At 37.7% G+C, this 20,633-nt stretch overlaps 1 protein-coding gene across 2 annotated transcripts in view; it reads right to left on the bottom strand.

Annotated features, from left to right (window-relative positions):
• Nucleotides 1-1,750: 1,750 nt before the first annotated feature.
• The window catches only part of LANCL2 (LanC like 2), a 32,335-nt gene continuing 13,452 nt past the window's right edge, over nt 1,751-20,633 (bottom strand). For both annotated transcript variants that reach the window (XM_039336679.1, XM_039336680.1), the window contains exons 3-9: nt 19,504-19,711; nt 18,366-18,513; nt 15,874-16,020; nt 6,925-7,107; nt 5,464-5,640; nt 4,307-4,379; nt 1,751-3,021 (exon numbers count right to left, since the gene is read on the bottom strand). In XM_039336679.1, the coding sequence (XP_039192613.1) occupies nt 2,906-3,021; nt 4,307-4,379; nt 5,464-5,640; nt 6,925-7,107; nt 15,874-16,020; nt 18,366-18,513; nt 19,504-19,711 (1,052 nt within the window). In that variant the 3' untranslated portion in view covers nt 1,751-2,905. The remainder of the gene's footprint in view (nt 3,022-4,306; nt 4,380-5,463; nt 5,641-6,924; nt 7,108-15,873; nt 16,021-18,365; nt 18,514-19,503; nt 19,712-20,633) is intronic.

Raw genomic sequence — 20,633 nt, 5'->3', positions numbered from 1 at the left:
AGCAAACCATCTTCAAAGCTTCCATTAAAATATGTTTAAAATCAATAGTCTGACTAGTTCTGGGATTAGTAAATGACCTAAGTTTAATAGTCAGAAGCTAGTCCAGTAAATTTAAATGGGGGAAGCAAACTACAAACATTTTAAAACAAGGTAATATTCAGACAACATGGTAGCTCAAATGATTGCAGCATTTCCAAAGATAACTCTATCTTCCTCAAAAAAAAAATCTCAATAATATATTTTTGTCAATATATTTAGAATTGCTCTTCTAAACAGGTCTGAACATTCTGAGCACTTATTCAACAATAGATCTCAAGTTGTCAGTAACATATGTGGAAGATTGGGTTATAAGAGTTGAGCTGCCTGTTAGGAGGAAATAAAATAGAGCTGGAAGGGGCCTTGGAGGTCTTCTAGTCCAGCCCCTTGCTCAAACAGGAGGATCTATACCATCTCAGACAAGTGACTGTCTAGCCTCTTCTTAAAAATCTCCAGTGATGGAGCGCCCACAATTTATAGAGTCAAGCTGTTCCACTGGTTAATTGTCTTCACTATCAGGAAGTTTCTCCTTAATTCCTGTTTGCTTCTCTCTTTGATCAGTTTCCAACCATTGTTTCTTGTCCTGCCCTCTGGTGCTTTGGTGAATAACGTGACCCCCTCTTCTTGGTGGCCCCTCAATTACAGGAATACTGCTATCATGTCTCCCCTATTTCTTTTTTTCTTTAGACTAGCCAAACCCAAGTCCTGCAGCCATTCTTCATATGTTTTAATCTCCAGGCGTTTGATCATCTTAGTTGCTCTTCTTTGAATTTTTTCCAGACTCGCAACATCTTTTTTGTTATAAGGTGACCAAAATTGGCTGCAGTATTCCAGGTATGGTCTTACTAGGGTTTTATAAAGCTATATTAATACTTTGCATATTCTTGATTCTATGCCTCTGTTTATACAACCTAAGATTATACAACCCAGGGAAGTTATTTAGTAAATCTTTTCCAGTCTAGTTCATTGTAGATGTGTTGGAACTAAACTCCCAGAAAACACAGCTGACATGAGAAATATGAAGAGTCTCAGGTTGGGGAAGGACAGTTTAGGATTTCTAATATAAGGTGTTGTGTTGCAAATTTCCTTAAGGTAAAAACAGTTATGGAATGAGCATAGTAATGTGTCTATAATGCTATGCAATCAAGAAACAGTGAAAAATAATTTTTTACAAGTCAGACTCTCAGGGAAATTTTGGAATCTCTCATTTTACAAATTTTTGTAGGTTTTACAAATGTGCAGGTTGAACATAATTGTTCAACTGTTCTGGATCTTGTTGTCTTTTTTCTTTTTGAAAATGCATTTGAACTGCAAAATATTTGGCAAGCAATTTTCCCTTCCCAGGTCCACCATCTCTCCTTCAAAAAATGTTACTGTGAAATTACCCCTCCATGTTAGACTATAAATAATAGAATGGCCATCACAAAAATCAGGTACAGCTTTTAAATATTCGTTCTAAGAGTGGAGCTTATCTTTCAGTGACTGGTAAGTTTTGGATTAGTTGTAACAGTAGTCTTTTCCCTCCAAATGGTATACAAATCTTGCTTATTCAGATTCATTTAAAAGATTTGAAATAATATGAAGAGTAACCATTTATTTATTGAGAAAGTTCATTTTAAATGATCTACTCAGTTATGTAGTTCTTGAATGGAGGAATGCAAAGAAAATGAAGTTTCAAAAAATGAAATGACAAAAACGACAGTTTCTATGTCTGTTTTTTTGACAATGGATTTTTTTTATATTTATATCATTGCATTCTTAATCAGAACAGATTAGTGAGAAACCAAATGAGAATAAGTCATTTTATTTTCTTTGGTTTGTTTGGTTGTCTGCCAAACACAATAATCAAATACAGATATGCAATACTATCAAAGGGGTAAGGTTTTTTTTCATAAACTAAGATTTATAATCTAGATCCAAAAGGACAAAGAAGTTATCCAGCATGTGTTATCCCTCAGCAATAAGTCTGTTTCAAATAGAAAAGTGTGAACTGAACAGATTGTAAAGAAAATTTTCCACATAGCACAGAATTGCTGGATGCAACATACAAATATAATAAAATGGGGAAGTTATGTTATCCTATTTAAGTGCAGTGCACTTAAACAGCGCCCATAATCTGGATCCACAAATTTTAGTGATTCCAGAGAAACAAATATAGGATGTCAGTGTTGCACTTTGGATGAAATAAATCATAAAAATTTTCCCTATGGAAGGAAACAATAACTGTAAAAATGTTGTGCATAATACATCTAGAAACTGAGTATTTCTAGATTCTATAGAATGAGGTTGGCAATTTAAGCACATGGGACTTTAAAACTGCTGTACAGTTGTGGGAGCAAACAAAATGGTTTAGAACTCCGAACTTGTTTCCTGGAGAAAGGGTTCTGTAACTTGAGTATCTGGCCTTTCCTGCTTCTCTCATTTATTATATCCAACAGATTGGTCCTATTGTGATAATGTATTTTTCAGCTGCAGAAAAAACTGTGTTGTTAGTACAGTCATGCACAGGAAAAAACAACAGGACTAGATATTACAGAATGCTTTTCAGCTTTGCAACAAACAAGAGAAAAATCACAGACAACACCAAGAACATGCAAACACATAAAAGACCTGAAGAGACAACTGTGAAAGCCAAACAAGAAACATCCCAACAAACTGAAATTTGTTCTTTGCCATTGTTAAAGGTATCTCTTATAAGGAAACATCAAGATATGGAATTCTCTCATTCATGTGCTAATGACAAACACAATCTTTTGAAGGACAGCCAAGAAAGTTTTCTTGGATCTTGCTGTTTGGACTCCAACACTGGTTCAATATAGTTTAGGCACTCGGCATTCATGTTGCCTCTGGCACCACCTCCAACTCCCATTTAGCTGCTCTGCTTCTCTTTGTTTTCTTTCATTTGGGGACTAAGTTCAAATGCTGGGAAGTGAGACTTTTCTGGAACCAAGATGTCAGAAAGGAAGTGGATAGCTCCTGCCATACCTGAAAAAAATAATTTCAAAAGAAATGTGGCATCTTCATTCATAATTTTAACCAGGGGCATGGTGGCAGATATTTTGGGGAGAAACTGGACTAGCTTTAAGTCAATACTTCCTCATTAAGATGTATAGCTGTCAAGCAAGCCTACCTAAGACTAACATTTTTCTTTTAATAAAGAGGTCACAACTTGGAGAAATTCCCATCCTGGAAACAGTATCTACTAATATCTTACTTTTCTCTTAAAAAAATTATAGTGCTGAAATTTGGCGATATGTTCTTGGAAGAGTCTAATGAATATTAAAAAATCAACTCATAACATGCCCATTATAATCTTATGCTGATTAAGAATTACATAGGAGTCCCTGCAAAAGCCCTTCTTGGAATAAATCATTTAATAAGTAAGTAAATAAATAAATGCTCTAGAGGAAGAGGATTTTCTGAACCCTTTTCTGTCAGTATTCAGTCCTAGGGCTGGAATAGCACTGGTTGTTCTGGTGTATGATGTATGCCAAAATCTGAATGGAGAGAAAGAGCTCCCTCAGCGTTGCCCTAGTCCTTTCATATGGAGCCTTTGAAAATAACATGATTTGCTTAGGGCTTATTAATTTCAATGAGTTGCTGTATGAAGGAGAAATGGAATATAGGTAAGTATATTATCACTCATTTCAATGATTTTCTACTCATCCAGATCTATGAAGTTGTAAAATGTCCTTCAAATCCAAAGACATGTTTCAATCTGCTGCTTTCCAGAAATTTTGCATTAAAGCTTGATAACTTTCCAGCCACGTCATAGAAATGCTTGGAAATTCTAGGAGTTACACACCAAACCCAACTGGAATGCCACTCTTTGTTTAAGCATTCTGATATCCCATATCTACATTTCATATGTATTTTGTAATATAAAACCAATGTTAGATAAATCTCACTGAGAACAAAAGCTATAAGGAACGAACATTTATTTATAAACATATATTGTACCAAAATATCCATCCTGCCTTAACTACAAAAACTCTTAAAAATGGGAAAAAGCTGGAAGTTAGCAAGAAGTGCCTTAGAGGTGTGTGAAATAATTTGAATTTTAAAAGTAGGATTAGCAACATAATGTTTCTGTTGAAATCAGATAGACACATCACATTTGTAAACTTATTCGGAGCTTGATAGATACAAGTATTTTGGTTACAGTCCACTCAGTTTATCAGAAATTCATATACATCCAAACCTGGCTTTATAGTCCTGTGATGCAAATTTATGATTACTAAATACAGAATTCAAGAAAACAAGCTCTTGCCTTCAAACAATGAGTAGGGTCGGTCAGGAATACGGCATCCGTGTGCACCATAATCTAGACACCATTCAGCAAACTGAGGAAATATGACAAATAAACAATAATCTGAATAAATATGTAACTTGCACATTACAGATTACATAATGATTTTAATCTCTATTAGTATTACCTCTAAAGAGAAAATGACCAGGAGTTTTTATAATGAGCTCTAGTGAACAACAAATGGCCCACAGGTCATAATTCAGAAATTCAACTGCTAAATACCAGAGGGGCCACCTCTAGCCTCGACCACCATTCAGGTAAATTCAAATTGATATTAAGAATAAATTATTATTATCAACAACATGAGCATGCAAATGTTGCATATCTTGCTCCTTAATTCCAACATACCTCCACTAAAATGAATAAATAAATAAAATAAAGACCTAATATAGTTTTCCTCATTGAAACTTTTCAATAGGAAAGAAAATCAGCTGTGATTCCCCATAGCTTCTATTATCAATTGCTAACTAAATTCTGTGGCAGACTCTTGCATTTAAACAAACAAATCCAACCAAATTAGCAGCAACTTTAAGTCTGCAAATACAGTTTCTGACCACAAACAGTTCAATAATCTAGCTAGCAGTCACAAAATAGAGACTGAATACTTGGGGTAGGGTGGGGGGGGGGGAGAAAAATAGGGAAAACCATGGATGCAGTTGGGAAATGAAATAGAACACTTTGGAAGGGATCATGGCTGGTTGGCTAGATACCTAAACCTGATCCCAAGCAGTCTACACTGCAGCTCTGAATACAGGCTTTTCTATTGGTTTCAGCAATAATAATAAATACAGATTCTGGGCATACATCTGCCTTCCTTACTATCCCTTTGGGTGGCAATCATTTTAGCAGAGGGCAGTCAAATTCATTCTTCATTTAATACAACCAGAAAACCTAAAAGAAAATTGTGATTACTACATTCAATGTAATCTTGATTTATGAAGCCCCTTTCTGTTAGAAAACCAAGTGGTACTTTTATGTGGTGATCTTTTTTTCTGACTATGGAAATATAGAAGTAGCTTATTCTTCCTGTTTGGTTTAACTAAGGAAGAATAAATCTTTCAGGAACACATCAATAAGAACGGGTTTAGCGTTTCTCTGCACGCAGACGAAAAGAGTACCTTGCAAGCTCGGTAAAGATACTTTTTATCTTGAGTAAGATGATAGAGGGACAGGAAAGAGTATCCATTTCCAGCAGTCCCATGACAGATTCCGTATCCTTTCCTCAATAACCCCCTTTGCCAAATGACATCACTACATTCCATAGCATCCTTCAAATATTTATCTTCCTTGAAAACCTGTGGATATCAAGAAGCATAAAATCAGATGCCATTCTTTGCCAAATGTCAGCACAAGGCAAGAAATGGTTTTGTAACTACAGGTACTCCTCTACTTGCTACTGTAATTGAGCATGCAATTATGGTTATTAGCCATGAAGCTTTTTAAATGAGTCACCACATGACCATTCCTGATTTTGCAACCTTTTTTGCTGTTGTCATTAAGTGAACACCATGGTAGTTAAGCAAATTCATTGTTCAGTATGGAACATTTTTTTGCCAGAAGCTGGATGTAAACACTGTTTTATGGCAAAAAACATAATTAATTGTGATTATGTGACCACACAATGCTGCAAACAGAGATAACTGTAGACACTGCTGAATGCCCAAGATGTCACGTAAGTGCATAGGGAGGGAGGTGATCATTGGAACTTTGGTTCTGGGTTTTAAGTAAATTTTTTGGGGGTCTATTGTAGGAATGTTTGCCAAGTGACCAGTCATAAATCAAAAACTATCCATGCACAGATTTAAACCAGAAATCTCAAGAGACTATTTGCACACTCTGTAGAGGGACAAAGCATGAAATGGGCAAGGGGATATTCTTTTATGTAGGAAAGAGAGTCCCTTGTGGAAAGAGTGTCTACATTTAGAGATTACACATCCCTGCAGAATTGCTCATCCACATTCCACTAACTGGATGAATTAGTGTTTCAAACTGCTTGCAAGAGCTCTGTCCAGTACTATTACCCCCATAGCTACCTGGGCAGATGAAGTACTGAAGCTGACAAATCTTCTAAAAATCAACTTCTTCAATGAGGTGAATTTTCAGCTAAGGACTTCAAAGTTCAAATGTAATTTATCTGTTGTTTTCTTTCTCAACCCACTATCTAAGTCCATACTGGAAGCTTCTCAAAGCAAGATATAGCTTCAATTTATAACATTTAATATACACTTCGTATGTTCCAAGCTATGGAACAGAAAGAACCAGAATAAAAGAAACAGCCAGAATGCAGTTTGAGATAATTATTTAAAACATAATTTGTCTCAACTATGGGGAAGCAAGCATTGTAACTTAACTCAATTTTTGTTGGTTTACAACAAGACTTACTGTAGAGAACTAGCTGATTAACATGATTAACCCACAGAGAATAAAAAACTGTATTACATTTTAGAGAGCAACACTGCAAAGGGTTGAAGGAATGGATAATACATGCTATATAGGTTGGTATTAAAGTCTGAAAATTACTTTTCATTTCAAAGCATATATTTTTCTACTATCATTGTAGGGATCAAACAAGGATGCACCTTATAGGCTTGCATGAGCATATGGATGACTCCAGGTGCCCCATGACACCAATGCACCAGCCTGTCTGTTTCATTGCTTAAGGATGAGGGATAATTCCCAGATCGGAATTTTTTATGCCGCACATAGTCAATGCTTGGTTTCAAAAGTTCCATCAATATCTCCTGATCAACATTAGCTGCTGGCTGCAAAAGTAAATAAGATTTTATTTTTTTTCTCACACAGTAAGGAATACATTGTCATAAAAATGAAAAGTTTTGGTCATACATTATGATGAACCTCGTGTCCATGCTGAAGATCTGGAAAATAAATCCCCCAATTTCTCTTTGTTTGGCTTTCTTACAATTAAAATAAAGACACATCTAAATTGCATTTTGCTTACTGTGCATTGCTTTGTGTATTACAAGAATTTTAACAATATTAACAATAATATGATTCACTTAGCTTTCTGCGACAAGTAGAATAATAACTTGTTCATATATACCAAGAGGGATGTTAGCTTTCTCACATACTTAATGTTTCCATATCTTGTAATAGTAAAATACTTGAGTGACAAATGCTTTTGGCTTGCACATTAAATTAGGATTGCAAAGCTAGTATGCACAAATTTCACGTGCAACTTAATATCTATTTGCTATGAAATAGCTCTATAAATCCTTGAAATCTGGATTCAAGAATCACAATACAAAATGAAGATGTGCATGAACATTCACATCTCTTAGGGTGGGGCTTTTCAATTGGTGGTACACGTACCATCGGTGGTACTTTAGCACCTGGCTGGTGGGACACGATCCTAGCCAAGTGTAGCGGGGGAGGGAACCAGCTAAAGCAGCGCCGCAGAGATCTGGAGATCAGCTGGAGCTGCAGAGCTTGGCAGAAGCCCCAGAATCAGCACACGTGGCGACATGGTAATTGGAGCTTCCAGTGCACCCAGAAGAGGAGGGCGTAGAGAAATATAAAAGGGACAGAGCGAGAAGCTTTTCTTACCAAAGCAGTGAGGAGAGACAGAGCGAGCGGCCTGTTTTGGGAGGAAGGGTGAGTGAGCAAGTGGCGTTGTTTCCGGGGAAGAGCGAGCGAGCAGCGTGTTTAGTGATTAGCATGTTTTCGGGTGAGTTAGCGAGCAGCTTGTTTAGTAAGTGGCTTGTTTTCAGGTGGAGGGTTGGTTAGTGAGCAGCCTGTTTAGCAAATGGCATGTTTTGGGGTGGAGAGTGAATTAGCGAGCGGCCTGTTTTTGGGCGGAGAGGGTTGCAGCTGGCCCGTCTGTGAGAATTGATCTTCTCAGAGCTTCTTTTCTCTGAAAAAAGCAGGGAGGGGAGGGGTATGGAACCCTGAATGATCTCTATGTAAATCAGGTGGTTTTGAAGAAGGATATCCATTACTTTCTGAAAAGTACTTGGAAAGGTGCTCTCAACTTGAATAAAATATGTAAAATTCTTCAGAGCAGTTTTGTGGGTGGGAGCAGATGCTCCATCTACATCAGTAAAAGGTCTGAAGCAGCAGTGCTTTAATTGAAAAATGAGCTTTGACTGGTAGGCAGCTCACTGAACACCTTGCATGTGGAAGTTGGTTGCACAACAGCTAAATTATTGGACATATGAATATTTCTATGATAATCATTACTAGAAAAGGGATTAAGTATAAATTACTAATAAAAGTAGTCATCATTTAATGACTGCCTCATTTAGCAACTGTTCAGAGTTAACAACTGATGGAAAAAATAACTGGGCAACCTATCCTTACATTTAGAAACTTTGCAGATCTGTAAAGCTGAGCAGAGTTCATAAGCACAGCAGTGGCATCTCTTAGCTACTGCCTTACTTAATGATCAAGTAACCAGTTCCAAATATGGATGGTAATTGAGGATATCTGAATTGTCAAAAGGGCAGCTATTTTCAGAATGAGTGACCAGGTAGAGTAAATCTATCTGAAAAGCTTTTCAAATGTGGAGCATCTGTTCTCAGGCAGTGAGAGCTAAGGTAAGATATGATGGGAGCTGCTCTGAAGCAACCTTCAATTCATTTTCCTATCTACTGTTTTGATTCAGAGGACAACACAGTGGTGTTTTTTTGTAGGAAGGGCGAGCGGCCTGTTTTCGCTGGAAGAGTGAGAGAAAGAGAGTGGAAGAACGGCCAACCAGCCACTTGATCATCAAGGTAGTGGTGCATATTAATAAATATGGAGAAATTCATGATACATTCATCAATGCAAAAGGAAAGTGATTCAGCAAAGAAACCACCATCGAAGAAATTAAAACTGGCACCAAATTGAAAATACAGTGAAGATTATTTGAAGTTTGGATTTTATTTCCTGGAAGAAAATGATCAGTAGCTTCCTGTTTGTGTTATCTGCAGTGAAGTATTATCCAAGCATTCCATGAAGCCTTCTTTGCTCCCAGAGACATTTTACAACAAAACATAAAGAGCACACTGAAAAGCCAGTAGCATTTTTTGGGAAGAAGAAAGATGAATTTATAAAATGCCGTGCTACTTTCATGAAGTCCACAACCATCTTGAAAAGATGTCTGGAAGCATCTTATTAATTGTCCTTGATAGCAGCTAAAAGAAATAAGCCTCACACAATCACTGAAGAAGTCGTGGTTCCCTCTGCCATTGCAAATGCTTCAATTCTTTTTGATGGAAAAATGGCTGATACTATTCATAACATTCCATGTTCTGATAACATCGTCCAAAGACAAATACAAGATATGACCACAGGTGTTATTCAACAAGTGGTGGAAAAGATCACAGCAGGAAAAAATTTGCATTTGAATTGGATGAAAGCACTGACATCACTGGTGAAGCGCAATTAATTGTCTTTGTGCGTGTTCCTAATTCGGACGATATATTGGAACACATATTATTTTGCCGCCCACCTGGCAGAACGACTGGGAAGGAATATTCACAATAGTAGACAATTTTTTCAGTGAATATGGAATATTATGGACTTGGTGTGCAGGAATTTGTTCTGATGGTGCAGCAGCTATTACAGGAAGAGCTTTGGGGGTGATAGCATGAGCTAAGGCAAGAAACAGTTCCATTATTTCAAATCATTGCATCTTGCATAGACATGCACTTGCTTCTAAATGGGTGAGCCCAGTGTTACATGAAACTTTGGAGGATGCTGCGAAAATAATAAATTCATCAAAAGCCGGCCACTGAATGGATGTTTATTCCGCCAATTATGCAAGTATTTGGATTCTGAGCACAGCACTCTTCTCTTTTATACAGAAGTACACTGGTTGTCAAGAGGTGAAACATTATCAAGATTATTCAAGCTACGAGTTGAAACACACCTGTTCCTGGCAAATGTTTCATCACCCCTAGCAGAAAAGTTTGAAAATGTCCTCTGAGTATCCTGCCTTGCCTATTTCGTTGACATATTTAAAAAGCTAAATGGACTTCCAGTTTGCCATCACAGTTCTGTGGACGCTGGAAGACAAGCTCCATCTTTCGTGTCCAAATTCGTCCCACTGGGGGACCCTGGAAAGGGTCGAAAGCAAGGAGGGGACCCTTGCTTGATCCTGGGAGGGCGGCAGCCCTTCCGTTTGATCTGGGGAAGCCCTCCAAACCAGTGGGGGAAAGACCGGCCATAGCAATATGGCTCATCACTAAGCTACTGACAGCCTAAGTCAAAATCACTACCAAGCACCTTTAAAGCAACGCGGATAAATAACTAGGTGAAATCTGATCCTCTCTTTAAGACTTTTAAGTATTTTTTCCTGTAAAAGCTGCCCAAAGTATTTTTCTTCCTGAGGAGAGAGGGAAGGGAATTTCTATCCCACCCTCTAAGAAAAGTGGCGATTAACTACCCAGGGGAAACAGAACAACTATAAGAACAATTTTAATCCAGTTGGATGTATATGCTTTTGAAACATGGGGACTAAAAGTGTTCCTATTTTTACTGGAGACGCTTGTTTTTATCTAAAAAAAGAAATAAGACTTGAAAAACTATCATAAAAACTTTGGATTTAAAAAGCTTTAAACAGTGTCGTTGACATTTTTTGGCGAAGTATGGTATTACAACTTGTTATTGCCTAAAACAGACTTGGCCTGAAGCCCAGACGCCAGAAAAAAATTTCCTTGACCTTGACAGTTACTACTTGTGAAAAACTCAGCTGCAAAGAAGGAACTTCTGGGTGGCATATCTGGCTGGTTTGAACTATGAATGTAAACTTTTACTAACTTTCAGAACTATACTTGGGGAATTGCTTTCCTATTTCTTTACATGAGAAGAATATGTTATTATACGAGATGATGGAATACCTTGGACTATAAACTCTTACTTGACAAATAATTTCTACTATAAAAACCACCTATAACACGTGAAATAGATCTCCCATATTTAGCTATAAAAAACAAAAAACTATTTTTAATGTTTGATTTTAAAATCTTCAACTTAACATACTATCAAGAGAATAGTATGGAAAAAATCCTTTCCATGTTGAAACAATACATAAAACCATTCTTTCAGCTTGTGACAAAATAAGATGCAATATAAAGGAACAAGATGTCAGCTTAAGTATACAAATCCAGATTTTGATTACAACCGAAGAACTAACAATGCAGAAAATAACAGGAAAAGTGGAAAAACTAAACACTAAGACAGAGGACCCAATTGATAGATTCAGTCAATGGAAAAATCAGAAAAGGGAGTGACAACACTGAAAATAGAAAAGACTTTAAACAAAAATCAGAAGAATTTGAGGAAAAGGAAGAACAGATTGAATGGAAGATAAACCTATCAGGACAATTTTGGGAAATTGGAGTAATAGGGAGGTGATTTAATGAATACAAATGGGCTAGTTCTTCCAAAAAACCTTCAACTAAATGGTCTTTCTTATTCTAAATAATATATATAATAATAGAGGGAGAACTATTTGATGATTCAAAAGGTTAGTTGGCAAAGGAAGACAGCCAGAATAAGGCTGAAGAAAATAATGGTTTTGATTTATTAGAGGGGATATCACATTACTAACTAGAGGGTTGAATGTGGTGGAAAATAGATAATGTTTCGAAAATAAAGTAAGATTATAATTGAATAGGTAAGACTAATAGACTTTGGTATAAAAAGGGGAAAAGGAAGAAGTTGAGATAAGGGAAATTTTGGTCACTAAAATAAAATATTTGGAAATCAGTTGAAAATAAGAATTCTGTTTACCCAATATGAGATAATAGATATTACCAGAAAAAGAGAGGGAATATTTGAGCTTTTAAAAATTAGACCTAAACTAAGAAAAATATGTATATTACTGATTTATTGGTTAACCCAGACAATACATATAATGGTTTTGATTTATTAGAGGGGATACTGTATTATTAATTAGATGGCTTAATATGGTGGAAAATAGATAACTTTTAGAAAACAGAACATGACTATATTCAAATAGACAAGATGTATATTTAGAATATTAGATTTTATTATGAAAAGGGAAAAAGGAAGAAGTTGAGATAAGGGAAACTTTGGAAGCTTGGAAATTATAAATACCAAATGTTAATTTGAATATTGATGGGAAGTGTAAAGGAGCAGCTTCTTTATTTATTTGTTAAATGGATAAAACAAATGATACCATCCTGAAGTTAAAACTCAGGCTCTTGATGTTGTGACACACAAATGAAACAGGATTGCAAATTGGTAACAATGTAGGCTATACCAATTAGTCACTTACGTTTGATTCATTTGGAAGCAACAAACCAGGATCCTGGTTTGCATCTCATATATGCTACTACTGATAGAACTAAGTCGTATCTTCGTCTTTCTATAATATCTTAAGCTTTTCTATCTCATAATGTGTGCACAGAAGTATATTTGGGATTCAACCACAATGTGTTAATCTTTGTCTGAAGCCAATGTAAATGCCTTCTCCTTTTTCTTAACAGCCCAGCTTATATCAATAACTGGCCAATGGCAGGCTGCAAGAATGACTTTGCTCTGGGCAGACAAGTGATGGTAAATATTTCATTTCAGCCAGGGCTTCTCTTTGTATTGCTTTAGATCCTTTTTAAGCTCTTGACCATCAGTAAGAAGTAGACCAATACAAACAGCAAAAGTGGCTTGAGTGTAGGATCAGAGTACTGGAGAGGCAATGTTCATCCTAGAACTCAGGCACGAGCTGTCCTCCAAAACTGACTCATCATCTTGCTCACTATTCAGAATGGTTCTGAACAGGGGTTAGTGGCCTTTTCCACAATGCTGAGAAACTGCCAGTCACTAGTAAAATAGCTTTCCTTCCCAAACAATAATTTCCCAGTAAAATTAAGCTCTGTTCTCTCTCAATAGAGCAATATTTCAAAGTGGAGTTAGAGAACTCTTAGCATAGTCTGAAAAGTAGACAGCTGCTGACCAAAAGTGACCATTAGAGAATTAGATGAACAAAAAACAAATACATGGATCATGAAATCCTTGGTCCTGAGGTTGTTTGCTTGAGATGTTTCATTCAACTATGTAGTGTCATTTGTGCTAGTGAGCCTGCATTAGCTTATCCTGCCAGTGTTGGTAATTCTGTGATTATGGTATTGTTCATTGTTAGTTTGGTGTTAATCTCTGTGTAACCCCCCCCCTCCATGCTGGTCCCTCAGGAAAGTAAGACATTGAATCCATGTGGCTGAATCAAAATAACTTTTATGGAGATAAAGTGGTTGCAGGAGAGTCAGGCGGAATCTGAAGATCCTGCCCAAAGCACAAAGCTCTTCTTTTGTTTTCCCCAAGCCCCAACCCCACAACCAATCCACGGGCAGCCAAGATGATGCCATGAACATGTTTTGAGATGCTGAGGTACTAGGCAGATAACAGATCACTCTCAGGGCATGACAGCCTTGGAACAAGGCTGGAACTGGTTGGAAGTCTGCTTCATCTCCAAAGACAATCCCCATTCCTAATTCCCAAGCATTACAGCAAAGCGAAAGCATCCCAAATATGCCAACATTCCTCCCTGCTCTAACAGAATGGCAGGACACGAAAGTGATCCTGACATTCTGGTTATTTGATGTAGATTGCTGTCAAAGATATGTTGTGTTTTTCTGTTTTCTTCTTAGCATTCTATTGGCTTTTTTGAATGATATGCAAATCTAGCTCATCTCTATGTCTTCTTTGATAGTTGATTTGTCTAATTGCCATGCTTCAGGAATTTTCTACCATTCTTGGGTTTAGCTTGGTCTTTGATACTCAGTGTCCCAGTTGAAATTACAACTGAGTCTGTATATATTGTGAGATTAAGGATTTTTCTTTTTCTGACTGATACTTAAGTGTTCTTGGATGTACTCTGCTAATCTTCTTCTTGGCTGCCCTATATAGTGGTTGTTATAGTCCTTACTCTGTTATAGATAATTCCTGTTTTTTTTTCTTCAACTACTAGGATTTTTGGGATACTTAAGATGGTCTGGAACAGGGTATCAAATTCAATTTCATTGAGGGCCGTATCAACGTTGTGATGTCCTCAGGGGAGCCGGGGGGGCTGTGGCCCATTGGGTGGACATGGCTGCAGTGGTCATGGAAGACTGGGTGGGTGTGGCTAGTGTGGCTGTGGCCACCTCAATGTTGCTCATGGGGGGATACCTGTGGGGGCTGGGCAGGGTTGGGGGAGATCCAGGAGGTCTCTGACAGGTGGGGCGATGGGCAGGAGGCTCATCCTATGGAGGTGAGGCAAGGCAGGGGGCAGGGGTGGTTGGGCTCTATGTGCAGGGCCGATGGTATCAATTAGCAGCCACAGCCTGCTGACTCCTCGACCGACGCATTCTGGAACTCTGCAGTTTGTTGCAAATACTGGGCCAGCCCTCCAGCAACAGGTGGAGTTGGGGGGCGGCATGTAATGCAGACGCTGGACAGATTTTGTGCTTGGCCCACATGTGGAGCCTGTTCCCCTCGGGCTTCCGATACACCTTGGCCCCACCTTGAGTCACCAGCAGTTCGTGCAGGGCCATTAGGCTGTCGCTGCCGCCCAGCACACCTGGCCCGCCCAGCAAAAAGGAGGCAAAATGGCCGGCTAGCAAGCAAAAGGGCACCATAGCCTCCTAGTCCCAGCAAGGATTACGTGCCTTCCCCCATCTCAGCTGGGCCTGGGTGGCCATGCCGCCGATGGGGATTCATCTTTCCCCGCTTGGGGTGGCCTTTTGCCGGCTGGCACTCTACCATCTCTACTCGGGGCTTCCTAGCTGACCACTTTGCCTTCTTTGTGCTGGGTGGCCTGGAGCTCTGGGCAGCGGCCTAATGGACCTGTGCGAGCGGCTGGCGGCTGCAGCAGGTACCAAGGTGCACGAGGGGAATGCGCTCCACCCACGGGCCAAGAGTAAGACCCTTGAGAGAGCCAAGATGACCAATGGCGACCTGCTTTCCAACCAAAAAGAGATGGGACAGAGTAGGTATGTCCTGCAGTCTGCATCACGTGCCCCCCGACTCTGCATGTTGCCGGTACTGCCGCAGTGCTGCTGCTGGAGGGCCGGCCCAGTATTCACAGCAGGCTACGCAGCCCCTGCTGCCGGAAGCCATCGACTCCGGTGCACTCACTGCCTCCTGTGTGTGCACCTTGGGGTGCGCTGAGCTGGGTGGGGCCAGAGTGGCGGGGGCCAGTCCCTCACCATCTGCGGGGCATCTTGGGGGCCAGATATTGGCCAATCACAGGCTGGATCTGGCCCGCGGGTCTTGTGTTTGACATGTCTGGTCTGGAGGGTTCTCCAAGTTTGGATTAACACTAGTCAAAAAAAAAAATCACACAGAAAAACAATATGCTAATCAAGGAAAAACCACAAATAAAACCTCATTCCTACCAACATTGGCAGGGAAACTATTGTAAATAAACAGGGGGAAAACCCCATACTCACAAAAACTGATGATGTTACCTAGTTGGGTAATGAAACATGTGAACTGCGAGCAAACAACCAAGCTCAAAGAACACCAAGGACTCAACTGTTCAACCTTGAACTACATATATTCTCTTCTATTTGAAGATGGAACATCACCTGCATAAGCATATAGTAAATCCCAGCCACACCATGGGCTGCCCCCACATACTGTTTCCGGTGCCACTGGTACAGCAATGGGCACCGTTCAGTCTTTCGTTCTTCTCTGGAAAAGTTTTTCCCCGACTGAATGATGGATTCCACAACCTAATGCAGACAGAGGAAGAAAAAGAAGAACAATCTACAAGTACACTGTTCTTTTAATTTAATTATTATTTTCCCTAAATTATGCAAACATGTTCTTGCAGTGCTTGTCTTCTCTAAGAGATTCCTTGGATACAGCACTTGAGATTTCCTATGATATCATGTCATTGTTTCTATATAATGCAATATTTTATCACCCAAAAAATCACTTTTATAATCAAGCTAGAGGGGATACTAAAATATCTAAGCTTGCTGGAATGCCGATACATTACCTATTCAGACAGCATTCTTACTATCACTAATATCCTTCCTTTCTGGGCTATTTCAGAATCCCTTAAAGGATTCTGAATAATATTTTGAATAATATTCAAATATTTTGAATAATATTTTGAATAATATTCAAAATAATATTTTGTTATTACTAGTTTTTGTAAGTTTTCAAGAAGGCTAGATGCTGGAAAACAAGGCTTATTCATCTTTGGTTAAGAAGTCCCCTAGTAAAACAGTAATACATGGGACCTTTTGGTTAATTTTCTGAACTAAACATTCTCCTTTCCTGTTCTTGAAAGCTGATATCAAGTTAGACTATTGCTTTAACTTCACCATTACCATTGACACATTTTCAGATTTCAAAAGGCAATGTGGACGTTTCCATGAGCCACTTTATATCCTTTGGTACACATTATGACCTTTGATACTGTGCACCCCCAAAATGCACTGCAACAAAAAACCAGACACCCATTGTACCAAAGAAGAATGGCAGAAAGAGGGTAAAGTGAGCTATAAAATAGAACAGAGCAATAAATTTACACAGGCTCAAAATTTAAGGGAAAATTTTTACAAAATGTTTTATAGGTAGCATTTGGATCCTAAAAAGTTGTCTTGTATGTATCCTAATTTACATAAATGTTGGAGATGCGGTAGTTCTGACGCAACTTATTTTCATGTTTGGTGGACTTGTAAAAATATTAAGGCTTTTTGGATTATGATTTGGTGGAACATTCAAAAGATTTTTAAAAGGAAGATAAAGTTTACTCCTTAACTATTTTTACTAGGGATTTTTGAGGATTTTGATGTTAAAGAAACTATTTTAATGTTGAATCTAGTAATAGCAGCAAGGCTATTGGTAGGTCAATATTGGAAGAAAGATTTGTTGTCTATTATAGAAGAATAGACACTTAAGGTTTCTAATTTAGAAGAAATGGCTAAAATTTCTGCTTATTTAAAGGATCATACACATGAAAGATATATTATGGTATGGAGAAGATGGATAGATTATATTCAGATTAAATATGGAACTAAAAAGTTCCATTTATTTTATGATTAAATTTTAAATAATAATTATTATTAATAGCATTTTATAAAGGAAATTATTTAGTTTATTTACTGTTATTATGGTTCTTTATAATAATTGTTTTAAAATGGATTTGTTTATAATATTATGATATTAAGGTTTAAAGGGAGTTAAAGGTTAAGTATGAATTTAGTTATTGTATAATTTGTTAAATTTAATTAGATTTTGTTTAATATGTTTGTAATAATCCTGTACTCAGCTCTGGGAAGTGGGGGGGTAGGCGGGTGGGTGGGTATGTGGGTTAAATTTTTTTTTGTTAATTGTTAATAACATTTTTTCAATAAAAAAAATAGAACAGAGCAATGCCACCAGGTATTGTATCTGTCTCCCTCTTCTACCTTTTTTGGGAGTACACAGGCATGGACAGCAATATCATGAGGGCATTGCTTTGGACCATTTGGGAATTCCAAAAGTTTAGACGCAAAATAGATACTTTAAAGTTAAAAATAAAAGTCCAAAGTCGATGGCTATGAGAGATTTGGTATCTTAAGCCAACCTAAAAAAATGAAAAGCAACTCCCCTCTTGATTGCTTCTGAGCTGTAGTTTTAAAATAAAACATTTGGGAAAAGATAAAGAGTTGGGTGGTGCAGCACAGTTCAGCACAATCAAATTGCTGGATGAGACATACACAAAGGAGAGAGGAACTGGAAAACCAAAGAAAGCACTATGAACATCTAGAAATATCCTCCTTTCCAAAGCAGATAATTCAAGTTGAAATCTCTGGAATATCACTGAAAGAAAGAAAAAGTATACAATATTGGATTTAAGTGACCATTTGTGGGAAAGTGGTATCCTTTAAATTTAAGTGTTTACAATATTCAAATTGAGTTAGGCAATTAGGGAAATGATGTAAATTGATACAAATGTCAACTAGAAAAGTCTTTTGTTTATTCTTTGAAAATTGAAATTCCACATACAAAGATAGCAAATCCTACATACAAAAACAGCTGAATGGAGATCTACAGAATTAAGATTGTATTGTATTTCCCTTACCTCTTTGATTACTGACTGTGGTACTGTCTCAGGACCAATTTCAGTATTCAGATAAAGCAAAGCATATAGGTAACCAGATCTTCCATAAAGCAATTCATCTGGAAGATCAGACTCTGAAGCAAGGACTATTCTCTGGAGCTGCAAAAGTCTGTGCAAACCAGAATTGAGAAAAGCAATAAAACTCTAGTTTTTACATTAAATCTCAGATGTAATTATGGGATGTGTTCTAGTAAGTTTTCACATGATTACCGGAGTAAGCAAAAGCTGGCCTCCACTGAAAATTCTCTTGCATTTCAAATGTGTTTGAGTTATATCTAGCTGGAAATGGCTAGAGCAGTGCTGGAAAATTCCTGGGGGTAGGGAGGGACAAATTTGTCCCCATAAAATGTCATAGATGGTGTAATACATGTAAAAGTGGACAGAGTTTCTAGAGTTTTTGGAAGCTCCCCCATAGATGCCCCTGGCAGCCAGATGTTTTGGAAGACAACTCTACTGATTCCAATCTCATTTATTTCCGATGAAGCATGTTTGGAATCTTATCTTTATTACTCTTTGTTTATGTTTCACAAAACTCCCCAACCTTATTATTAGGACATGAAGAAGTTCCATGTACTGTAAATAAGAGATAGTATTTGCAAAAGTAGTGGCAGAGATTAATCTCACACAAAGGATGGATTAGCTGGCAACTGATTAAAATTCTAAATATAAACACCAATAGAAGGGTGGAATCTCTATAAACCAATCAACCATCCAATGTAGAAGCAAGAGAGAACATAAAGAATGCAAACATCAAACACTTGGTCTTTATGACTTTTCAAACATGACTGTTGTCAATTTCAAAGTAGCTGAATGACAGGAAGACTTTCCAAAAGCCTCAAGATCAGAATATTAATTTCCATAATATTTTAAACAATTAGAATAAAAAAATTAAGAAATACACACAAAATTAAAATAGGTCATTATCTGGCACAGAAAAAATGACAATGAGGACAAAGTGCTCTATCATCATTTGATAGGGGGATTACTGGGAGATAACTGGGACTACTTGCCAGTAATCATCTGCCTGATAAAAGGCAGTCTTATACCAAGGAATATTTAGTCGACCTAGTCTTTTTGTCCTAGTCAATCTGTCACTCACTTGGCCACACATTCCTTGGATTCACTATCATTTTTCATCTTGTGATACACAACAGCTCCCACTGCTAAAGGTCCAGCATCACCACAAAGAAACGTAACTCTTCTTCCATTCAGATTACGTAGGATTCTCTTCACATAATCCAGGGATCTCTGTAGGTGAGTCGGCTCTTTTGTCACACGATATAGCTGAACATACAAGAGGGCTATGCCTGAAATTGCCACACAGAAAGAAAGATGGAATACTTAGTCAGTGGTTTCTCTACATTTCTGATCCCACATCTGATATACTGGAGGCATCATTCATGTACACATCTAAATCCAGTAGTTTAACCTATGTTAAGGGCCAGGCCTGCCACTAAACTATCACATAAATACAATTCCTTATAGTTTTTTAAATTTTTTACTTTGACCTCTTTTTACCTTCTCTCTATAACTCTCTATTGTTCCTCTTGTAGGAAACTATAAGAGTTGGATTTTGCTAAATAAAAACTAAGAGAATAACCTGAATCAATCTTACAAAATATCCACATAACTGTTTTAATGCTGATATATTGTGATTACCACATTCTGGGCCAATTGTAAATTCCACATTATTTTCAAAAGAAATGTAGAAAGCCATACTTGATGCTACCCAGGATGTGTCACCCACATCATGTCAATCTTCCTCAGAAAAGGATGCAATTGGTTATTAGCTCAAACTTATCAAAATTCCCCTATTGGGACTCCCAGATCAAAACAGGTTTCTTACAAGAGAGTTCAGTTCATCCAGAAGAAGATTGAGCACCTATAAAAGCCGTGGTGATGCAATGGTTAGAATGCAGTATTGCAGGCTAATTCTGCTGACTGCCAGCAGTTCGGTTCTCACTGGCTTAAAGTTGACTCAGCCTTCCATTCTTCTGAGATTGGTAAAATGAAGACCTAGAATGTTGGGGCCAATATGCTGATTCTGTAAACCGCTTATAGAGGGCTGTAAAGTGCTGTGAAGTGGTATGTAGGTCTAAGTGCTATTGCTATTGCTATAATCACCAAGAACTTGGATTTGTTTGAATTTGTTTGTTCTCCAGCATCAGACTATTAAAAACTAAAACATGTACAATAGAAGCTCTTGAAACAGCCTATCTTGAACTTTCA

Source organism: Crotalus tigris, unplaced genomic scaffold (assembly GCF_016545835.1).
Source record: "Crotalus tigris isolate CLP2741 ecotype Arizona unplaced genomic scaffold, ASM1654583v1 scf7180000017666.379230911805:20528666, whole genome shotgun sequence".
NCBI classification, from domain to species: domain Eukaryota; kingdom Metazoa; phylum Chordata; class Lepidosauria; order Squamata; family Viperidae; genus Crotalus; species Crotalus tigris.
This window is presented reverse-complemented; position numbering and strand designations above follow the sequence as displayed.